General features: G+C 35.3%; 1 protein-coding gene across 11 annotated transcripts in view; it reads right to left on the bottom strand.

The window, feature by feature from the left end:
- The window catches only part of LOC106879265 (serine/threonine-protein kinase OSR1), a 268,230-nt gene that overhangs the window by 139,474 nt on the left and 117,831 nt on the right, over positions 1-10,925 (bottom strand). For all 11 annotated transcript variants that reach the window (XR_016243128.1, XR_016243127.1, XM_089357459.1 and 8 more), the window contains exon 2: positions 10,556-10,668. Coding sequence is in view for 8 of the 11 variants with exons in the window: in XM_052970001.2 (XP_052825961.1) it covers positions 10,556-10,668 (113 nt within the window). In the remaining 3 variants the exon portion in view is untranslated. The remainder of the gene's footprint in view (positions 1-10,555; positions 10,669-10,925) is intronic.

Consider the following 10,925-nt stretch of genomic DNA (forward strand, 5'->3'; position numbering starts at 1 on the left):
CCCACCCAAAACTAGTGGGATTAACATTTCCCAGAAAAACTTTGGTGGGCAAGAAACAGTGGAGTGGTGGTGGTGGTGGGGGGGTTAGATCTAAATGGATGCAACAACAAATGAGAATCAGTGAAAATATAATCCCTGAATGTATGGCAAACTGTTAAATACTTCCCTTAAACTTAAAACCTTGTGAACAACTGTTCCCACAAGTGGTACTAATACAAAAATGAGAGATCAGGGCAGAGATGGCTGTTCACAAGTGCAAGCCCCATAAATCTGAGTGGCTGTTCCAGCAGATCTTCTTTGCCATCCTGCAGGATAACAGCTTTTCCATTTTGTCTGCTGAGGCTACAAGACAGTCTGACTTAGAGGAATTTGTATATTCCACCCCATAATGTAAAGTTCCTCTCATATATTTTATGGTAACTATTGTTGTAGGCAACAATATATTTTTTTAAGAAACTAGCAATCTTGAGTTATACAGAGATATACATCAGTAAACAAAATCAAGGGATTCAAAACTAAAAATACTTATCCCAATGAATACATTGCCACCAACAATATGTATATAATGTTTTATTTATTTAAGTGAGCTTTATCGCAATTGTCATGCTGCTGTTTTTGTATTTTTATGCGCTGATGCATGCACACACACACACACACACACACACATGCATGCATGCACACATACATTACATTTGCATGAGTGTACATGCACATGGGTGAATGTGAGTGTGTGTGAGTGTGTGTGTGTGTGTGTATATATATATATATATATATATATATATATATATATATATATATATATATATATATATATATATACACACACACACACACACACACACACACATACTTAGGTGTACATATATATGTGTATGTATATATATATATATATATATATATATATATATATATATATATATGTATGTATGTATGTATGTATGTATGTACACACACACACACACACACACACACACACACACACACACACACACACACAAAGTGTACATGAAAAATAAACAAGTCTATTTAAATAATCAGCTAGAGAACATGTCTCAGCATGCCAGGCAGTAGTTTACCAACAGTAAAGGGAAGTCAAGGAAAGTACATCACAGTCAATGCTAATACAGAGTTAGGCATTTTTCTACAGAATTACATGACAACACCCATGATATATTGCAGATTGCAGATGAATGCCCTATATGATTTTGAATTCTATTCCAGCCAAAAAAGCTTTTTTTATAAATCATTTTTAAAATGTTACTAAATAGGTGCCAGCATGGCTGTGTGGTAAGAAACTTGCTTCATAACTATGTGATCTTGAGTTCAGTCCCCAATGCACAGCAACTTAGGCAAGTATCTTCCACTATAGCCCCAGGTCAACCAATGTCTTGTGAATGGATTTGGCAGACAGAAACTGAAAGAAGCCTGTTATGTATATATGAGTATGGAGGCAGTGTATTTGTTTGTCCTCCACCACTGCTTGACAACCAGTTGGTTTGTTTACATCTCCATAACTTTGCAGTTCACCAAAAAGAGACTCATCAAATAAGTACCTGGCTTAAGAGTAGGTACTAAACCCTTCATGGCTGCATTCCAAAGAGTGAAAGAAGCAAAAGATATATATGCAAAACCATCTGACCCATTCCATTATAAGGAGTAGAGTTTAAGTTACCTTTATCTAAGCAGACTGAAGGCAAGCCAACTGCTAAAGATGTCATACAATGATTGTGACAAAGTTTGAAATTGTAACTATGTAGCCAATATCCCAGCACAACAATCTCAGAATCACCAAGCCTCATATAACAAATATATAATTAAAAACCATGTATGATCTGGCACTCAGTTGTACTTAGTTGTTAACCTTACAATCAAAGAAGCAATAATTATCATCTGATTAATTAGTAATCTTCATATGTTACTGTCACAAGAAGAATAATTGCCTAATAAATATTATCACTATTTTCTTAATCTGGATTATATTTTGGGAAATTTGGATGGAATTGTTAGAGATCACATTAGCTTATGTTGAAATCCTACATCATTATGGTCAATATATATATTCTTAAAAAAAGAGACCATGGGATTGCACCTAGAAATTTTCCCTCCGAAGCATGGTTGATTATGGAAGACCAGCAGACTCCCATGTATACCAGCCTGCCCTCTCAACACCACCGATGTTAGCCAAGAGAAAAGTAAAAGCCAATACAGCTTGGTACTAGTGATGTTGCAAGTTATTTCTACAGCAGAGTGAACTAGAGCAATGTGAAATAAAGGGTCTTGCTCAAGAGCCCAGTCCAGGAACCGAACTCATGATTGTGCACCGACACTCTAACCACTGAGCCATGCCCCTTCAATATATATTCTATTGTGGTAATTACTATCTGTAAAACCAATATTAAGTAGTATGTGTCAAAAATTCCATTTAAAGAAATGCACTTACACCAAAAGGTTTGACTGACATTGAAATGCAAAGTTATCCCCCAGCCCTTTTTTTTTTTTTTGAAAAAAATTTAGTAATGTTTTAGGGTAAAAATATTCACTAGAATTGAGGGTGACTTCATAGCTTATACCATGGGTTCATTAACTGTTTTAGGTGACTGATTATGTAGTGACAAGCAGATAGAGATACTCTCTTAACGCTCCATCTCTAGGGTGTGATAGCTGAAAGAAGAGAAGGCTGAGTGGACCAAAAATATGAAAGGAAGTGCCTTGTTCAAAGACACAACATGCCACCCAGTCCATGATTCAAAACCACAACTTTAGTATTAAGAACCCAATATCCCTAACTGCCAGTTCACCTACTTTCAAAGAAAAAAGAATACAAATTGATATTGAAAAATGTCCTTAAAATGGTAAGCTGACAGAATCATTAAAACACCAGGCAAAATGCTCTTAGCAGCATTTTGTCCATCTTTATGCTCCAAGTTCAAATTCCACTGGGGTAGACTTTACCTTTCATCCTTTCGGGGTCAATAAAATAAGTACCGGTTGAGTACTGGAGTTGATTTAATCAACTTAACCCCTCCCCAAAAAATCTGCTGGCCTTGTGCCAAAATTTGAAACCAATACTGAAACATGTTCACACCCTTTTGTTTTCATATTTCTGGTAAAGTACAGTCTTTGATTCAAACAATTTTGAAAATAATAATTCAGTAAAATAACTGTCATTATTAAGCTGCTGTTTGGAACTGATATGAAATCTTAATGGAACCAGGGGAAGTCTCAAGCAGGTTACTATTAAAAGGATTAATAAGGCAGCAGGCTGACAGAATTGTTAGCACACTGGGTGAAATGCTTAACAGGATTTCATCTGTAGCTACTTTCTGAATTCAAATTCCACTGACATCAACTTTGCCTCTTTTGGGGTTGATAAATTAAGTACCAGTGAAACACTGGGGTTGATGTAATCGACTAGTCCCCTCCCCACAAATTTCAGGCCTTGTGCCTATAGTAAAAAAGGATTATTAAAAGGATTAATTGTAATTTGTAAATGATAAGAAATGCAGTAAGCCTATCATTTGTTAATGCCTGCATTTTACATATTGGATGTGAATGTGACTGTGGAACAGTTCCTTCTACATCTACCAACAGCAAGATTAACATTCATATAGCAGGGACAGCAAAGAAAAGTTCATAATTGTTTGCAGTTTCACTGCAAGAACTCTTATTTACCAGAAGCTAATAAAAGTCAGCCTTGCCAGAAAAGAGCAACTAACTTTATTCGAGAATATAATTGATCATTTGTCAATGACATCATTATTAGTGATGGAAGTGTTGACAGTAGAATAAAAAAAAGAAAAGAAAAGAAAACTAACAAATAACTCATATCTAATATTTTTCCCTGCAAATGTTCTATCTGAACATGAACTATAGCAATAACACTATTAAAAGAGACACTAAAGGGCATGGGCATAGTTTCTTATCCTTATCTTCCACAAACTAATATTTTTATTTATTCATTTATTTTTAATCATTTTCCTCATTTCAAAATAACCTACATCTCTTTAAGACACTGCATCAGTTGATGCAATGTTGGCTTTTTTTTTTTAAATTTATTACATGCATTCGTGATCCTTAATAAAAGCTTTGGATTTGTCAAGCTGAACTCAAGTCCATCGCTTTATGTAATCAACCCAGATCACCATACCCTTCGCATTCTCCATTTACTTATTCTTGGTAAATATGTCATTCAAGGTCGTTACTCTGGGCCTGTCAGCCTTGGGTTATGCTTGTATTTGACAATAGATCAAATGTTTACCAAAACAGAGTATGACGTTTCATCGCTTTGATATGTGACATATTTAAGTTACATATTTAGAATCACAGGTAGCATTTCAATTCAGTAACTCTCAGACTTTTATGTCAGTACATGCTCTGACATACATTATGAAATATGGATGGTATTAAGGGTCAACAGGGATTTGATTCCATTAATAAAACTCATTCTATTTGTTGTCTTTCCATATCATTTCCAAGCGATGTACCTTCAATACATTACTATTTTGTTGAAGTTAGGGCATCATCATTTAATGTCCAATGTCCATTCTGGCATGGGTTGGACGGTCTGATCAGGCTGGCATGCTGGAAGGCTGCACCAGACTCCTGTCTGATTTGGCATGGTTTTCTACAGTTGGATGCCCTTCCTAACACCAACCACTCCAATAGTGTAATGGGTGCTTTTAAATGCGACTGTCATGGGTACCATTTGCGTGACACCGGGGTGCTTTTACGTTCCACTGACATGGGTGCTAATTTGCATGACACCAGTATCTGTCACGACTGTGATTTTGCTCAGCTTGATGAGTCTTCCCAAGCACGACATAATGCCAAAGGTCTCAGACATTGCTTCCATGAGGCCCAAAGCTTGAAAGGATCTCAGGACATCCTAATATAATGTGGTGTATTGTTTCAGAAAATAAGCCACAAAGGAGACATTTGTCATCTATTTGTACAAGATATAGATATTCCTTTCAATAAATTCAGCAGTGAGGGCCTGTTCATGTATTCAGCATGCCGTTATGTTCTCCATTCAAGCCAAATTTCTTTATCTAGATGATGGATGGATGGATGCATATATGGGTGAGTGAATGGATGCATGTGTGCATGCATGCATAAATGAATGAATGAATGCATACATTCATATATACATGCATGCATGCATGCGGAACAAAATAACAAAATAAGAGAAATAACTCAGAGTGACCAGAAGCATGTATTTGAATAGACAAATAGAGGTACATCAAATACCATACAACATAAATTTTTGGTTTATTAAAATCATCTCTGCCTCTAGAGAAAATGTCATAATTATCAAATAGCAATTAAGACCAGCCACATATCAGGAGGGGAGATAATCTCAAGAATCACAAATTTTCCCAAGTTGGTGTGATTGAGGAAAAGGGCTTATTGTCTGGAGATAAGAGGACAGTTGTGAACACATTTCTACCTCAGTCGATGTCATCAGAAAGACATTTGTCATTGTAGTGGTGGTGGTGGTGGTCCAAAATGTCAAAACACTGACTGACCTTAGCTTTTTCATTGTTCACCAAAGATGAGTTATGTGCCATCGGGATGTCTGCTTTTGTTACTGCTTTAAGGCTTACTCTAATCCAATTCCTTCTAAGCATTTTGTTACTGCACACTTAGCAACAAGTTCACATAGCAGGTCTTTTTGTAAGTTGGAAATATGGAGGGGGCAACATTAAATAATTACCTTAACCCTTTAATGTTCGCATTATTCTGTCAAAATTAATGCTTTTTCATCTACATTGTTTTGAACTAATCATACATTATCTTATAGCTATGAGATTTTGATGAGGTAGCTGTTAATTTTTAAAAGAATATTGTAGGGTTGGTGTGAGAGACCAGATCTGGCCAGTTTGAACATGAAACAGGCAGAATACTTTTGGCCGGATATGGCCGGTTTAAATGCTGAAGGGTTAATGCATTGCTTACTGACAAGTAGGTATCTAGTAATGTATCTAGTCCAGTGTCACAGAGCTGAGTTATGGTTGGCATTGCAAATACATTCATGTAGGATTCAAGATTAGCTTGTTTTATGGCCCAACTTAAAGGTAAAATATCACAGGGTGAAATGAAGAACAGACTATCCCAGTAGATATTCCTATAAGGCTAGAATCCAATTCAGTCTCACTGAAGCAAACTTCTTAATCACATGGTCATGGCTACATCAGAAGTAATTATTAAACAGTAGAACACCAAATTAAATAAAACACCTTCCAACATTTAGTTTGTTGTTCTGCAATCTAAATTCAGACCTAAATCACTCTGCAATCTAGATTCAAACCTAAATGTTTTTCATGCCTTCTGGCTCAATAAAATAAGTAACAATCAAATATAAGACTTAATTCTTTTCTTGTAAATTTATGGCTTTCAGCCAAAGATATTATTATTATAATTATTACTGGCAAATATAGTGGTTTACTGGACAATGTCTTAGAGTAGTTGTTTACTAACCCACTGAGCTTTGAATTATATCTTCCCAGAATCAATAAAATAATAGGTTGATTTCTTTAACAAAACTGGTGTTGATATATCAAAAGAAACCACTTTGAAGTGATGTGGGCAACTGCTAAGTCTATGATTCAGATTCAATAGTTTATTAATTTTACTTAGGTCAATGGATTTGCAGAAACAGTACTGTACCAAGCAAAATATATAGTTAGTATTTAGTTACAACTAATTACATTCTGAGTTCAAATGTTGCCTTTTAACCCTCAGGGGTAGAAGAGAAATACCAGTCAATTTACTGGGATCAACAATATAGCTGAAAGAAAATAACTCTGGGGTGTTCTGAATACTAAATACATATGAAACTAATAGAACACACAGGAAATTTTCAGTTAACTGAGATTTTCAAATTAAATATTTTGTTTTAAACTAAAAAACAGGGGAGCTAAGTACAATAAGATCAGCTGATCAAAAGTTTTGAAAAATATAGACAATGCAGAATGGATATAATTGACTATGCCCTTCCTACTAAATTTACATACAAGTGAGTATGTTAAAAATCAATGGGAATCAACATTTGTTTTTGGTTGGTTTTTCTTTTTTTCTTTCTTTCTTTTTTTAGTATTTGGGGTTTTTTGTTTGTTTTTGTTTTTTTGGTTTATTTTCTCCAATGCTCCAATAAGAAGGTGCCTTACTTGTAGCCTGCATTTTTCTGTAGGTGCTACATTCAAAAAATTATTATTATTACTGACAGCAGCATTAGTGGCAGATGAAATGTCATGCTGTATTTATTCCAGCACCTTGTGTTCTTGATTCAGATTCCACAGTAGGTGTGTGGGACACACACACACACACACACACACATATACATATGACAAGCTTCTTTCAGTTTCCATCTACCAAATCCACTCATAAGTTTTTGGTCAGTTCGAGGCTATAGAAGACATTTGCCCAAGGTGCTACACAGTGTAACTGGACCCCAAACCATGTTGTTTGGAAGCAAACTTCTTACCACACAGCCATGCCTTGTTTTATTTGTTTTTTTTTCCTCACCTTTCCATCCATAAGGCTGTTGTAAAAGATATGTGCTCAATGCGCCACACAATGGAATTAAACCTGAAACTGTATAGTACCAAAGCATTACTTCTTAGCAACAGTTGTGTTTGTTTCACTGGATGGTTCATGTTCATCTTCAACAATTGCAACAAAATGACTGCAGGGGAAACACAAGGCGGAGAAATTTCAGAAGGGGTGATACTTTATGGGGAAAAAGATTGGAAGAAAAAGCTGATATAGGCTAACGGGAGGTGAATTTAAGCTATAGCTGAAGAGAACAAAGGAAAGGTGTTTTGGGCAGGTTTGGCTGAAGGAGGTATGCAACCACCAAGCACCAAGAAGCAGTAGCTACTGTAGTAGTGGTAGAAAAACAAATGTGAAGAGTTAGCGCATCTCTGAGCAAGAAATTAAGATGTATTGGTCAATGATTCCATGTCAATCAGATATGTGGCTTTCTTTTGAAAGTAGCCTTAGATGTTTGTATGGGTAGTAGTAACAGCTTTATCCTCAACACCAGGTGTATGGGAGCTATTTTCTAGAGCGTGACTCACTTGAGCTTTGTAAAATGTCAGTAATTGTTCAAAACTGAAGCATTTTCTGTTCCTAAAGAGGAGAAATAGTCTTTGGGGTACAGCTTTGCTAAAGGGGCATACCCACCAATTATATTCCACACTCATAAAAAACAAAACAAAAAAAAAAAGAAACACCCTTTGCACTCAAAATTATTTTGGTTTGATCCTACTTTGCAACATTACTTTCGCAGTGAATCAATTCAATGATTTGGTTTTGTATCAATTTTTTAATTAGAATTTGAATCACTTTTCTTTTGTTTTTCCTTTTTACCATATATATATATATATATATATATATATATATTCTCTTTTACTCTTTTATCTGTTTCAGTCATTTGACTGTGGCCATGCTGGAGCACCACCTTTAGTCAAGCAAGTCAACCCCAGGACTTATTCTTTGTAAGCCTAGTACTTATTCTATTGGTCTCTTTTGCCGAACCGCTAAGTTACGGGGACGTAAACACACCACCATCGGTTGTCAGTCGATGTGGGGGGGGGGGACAAACGAAGACACACAAACATATACACACACATACATATATATATATATATATATATATATATATATATATATATATATATATATATATACGATGGGCTTCTTTCAGTTTCTGTCTACCAAATTCACTCACAAGGCTTTGGTTGGCCCGAGGCTATAGTAGAAGACACTTGCCCAAGGTACCACGCAGTGGGACTGAACCAGGAACCATGTGGTTGGTAAGCAAGCTACTTACCACACAGCCACTCCTACGCCTATGCATATATTTTGCTTTTTTTTTTAGGTTAGAATGTTTCTGTATCAGAATAAATGTTACCAAAGCTAAGTTCTAATTCCCCTTGTACTCCCATACGTCCAAGAATAGACTTTTTTTGTTTTTGTTAACTAAGACAACTAGAATAAGCTTCAGCTCCGAAAAAATAATAATCTCTATTGAGTGTACTGAGTACTTTTTTTTCAATTCTTTTTTTTTTTTTTTCTCCTTTAATTAGGATAAATATCTCAATGATCTTAAGTTTGCTAGTATTGAGGTCAAAAAATATCCAGCTTTGCAATTTAGCCATAATACTATCTGAAAATAATTGTTATGAATGAAATACTTATGTCGTCATCATATTAGAGTACACTTGGAATATACAACTACAATACAAAACCTTGTATTATGTGTTCTTTCACCAGCCCCCAGATAAACAAAAAGCTAACCCAGTCTCAGTGGTAGCTGAAGTCTGGAACATGGAGCACTACAGTAGTTATACCAATAAGATAGGGTTCTTTAGTCAACCAATTCCACCACTACAATTTAGCAACAAGTTATATTTTTGAATTGATACAAGTAAAGGTTTTTGAATACTCCAAGAGGAATTAAGAAATCTCAACATTTAGCTCCAGTTTAATGGCATTAAGTCAGCCAGATATTTATATAAATCACCCTAAAATGGGCTACAGTCTATAGTGGTTAATAAACCCAGAAGGTTTGATATAAATTGTTGATAGATGAATTTAAATATAAAATGTAAACATGTCTATAAATATATATATAATTCTATTTCAATTCTAGCATGGGTGGGGTACATTTTTGCAACTTAAGTTGTTTACAAATTGTTGGAATAAGTATTTTTACAACTGGTTGTCCTTATTATTTAATAATATAATGTACTATAGGGTATACATCTACAGTATCTACAAGTCTTAGTTACAGTGTGTGTGTGTGTGTACATGCGTGTAATCGAACACATCAGGCAGATGTAAACAAATACCTACACAATCACCAAACAGGCAGAAAAAGGCCATCAATCTGAACCGTTTTGGTGGCACTTGGGACAGTTCTTCAGAGAAGGTGACAGTTGTCTTCTGTTGACAAAGAAATCGTATATAGTCCCTGTTATAAAGGACTTTACTCAAATAGCGCTTAGCTGACAGCTAATTAATCATTAAAGCACTAAGCAGAAGGTTTTTAGACAATACAAATATACTACCACATATAGCTATATTGTAGTAGTAGTAGTAGTAGTAGTAGTAGTAGTAGTAGTAGTAGTAGTAGTAGTAGTAGTAGTAGTAGTAGTAGTAGTACAAGTCTTAGCCAATACTCTCCACCCCCATGATCTCTCCCTCTCTCTCTCTGTCATTGAACACACCAGGCAAAATGTAAACAAATCTCTACTTAACCATAAATATTTATGATAAGTTGCAGGCTGAATAAAGAGCTTAGGAATAATAAAATAACTGCATAACATTTGAACTCGGCACTTAATGGGCAATGGGTTAGTGGGCCAGCTCCTTGGCCTCACACACACTGTGACCCAACTGCTATTTTTCAAACATAACTAGTGAAGTCATGTTCTCATTCAGAGGAACATTACTTTTTAATGTGTATAGGCTTGTGTTTGCAGGGTCTTTTGTTTGTTTGTTTTTTTCTTGACAGAAAAATCAAGTTTTTACAATAAAGAAATACACATACCAGCAATTCTTCTAAAGATGTATTGCATTTTTCTAAATTGATACGTTTGATGGCAATCTTTTCGTTCCTAGGGCGGCAATACGCAGCTTGCACCACTGCAGTAGCTCCTGCACCTGAAAGAATTGAACAAGAAGAGAAAACAAAGTTAAATGTAGAATGAGAGTTGACCTTGAAAAGTTATTTAAGGAAAGGTAAAAAAAAGAAAAAATCATTTTCATCTAATTGTGAGAAGTTCCCATACTTAATGGCAGTTATGACATTGTATGGAACCGACTGAAATTTTTAACAATTTGTATCTCATCACTTAACTCTCATTGGCTAAGACAGCTGGACTATATATCAATACTAAAAACAAACCACTATATCACTA

The sequence above is a fragment of the Octopus bimaculoides genome, chromosome 1 (assembly GCF_046866305.1).
Source record: "Octopus bimaculoides isolate indiv1 chromosome 1, ASM4686630v1, whole genome shotgun sequence".
In the NCBI taxonomy this organism is placed as follows: domain Eukaryota; kingdom Metazoa; phylum Mollusca; class Cephalopoda; order Octopoda; family Octopodidae; genus Octopus; species Octopus bimaculoides.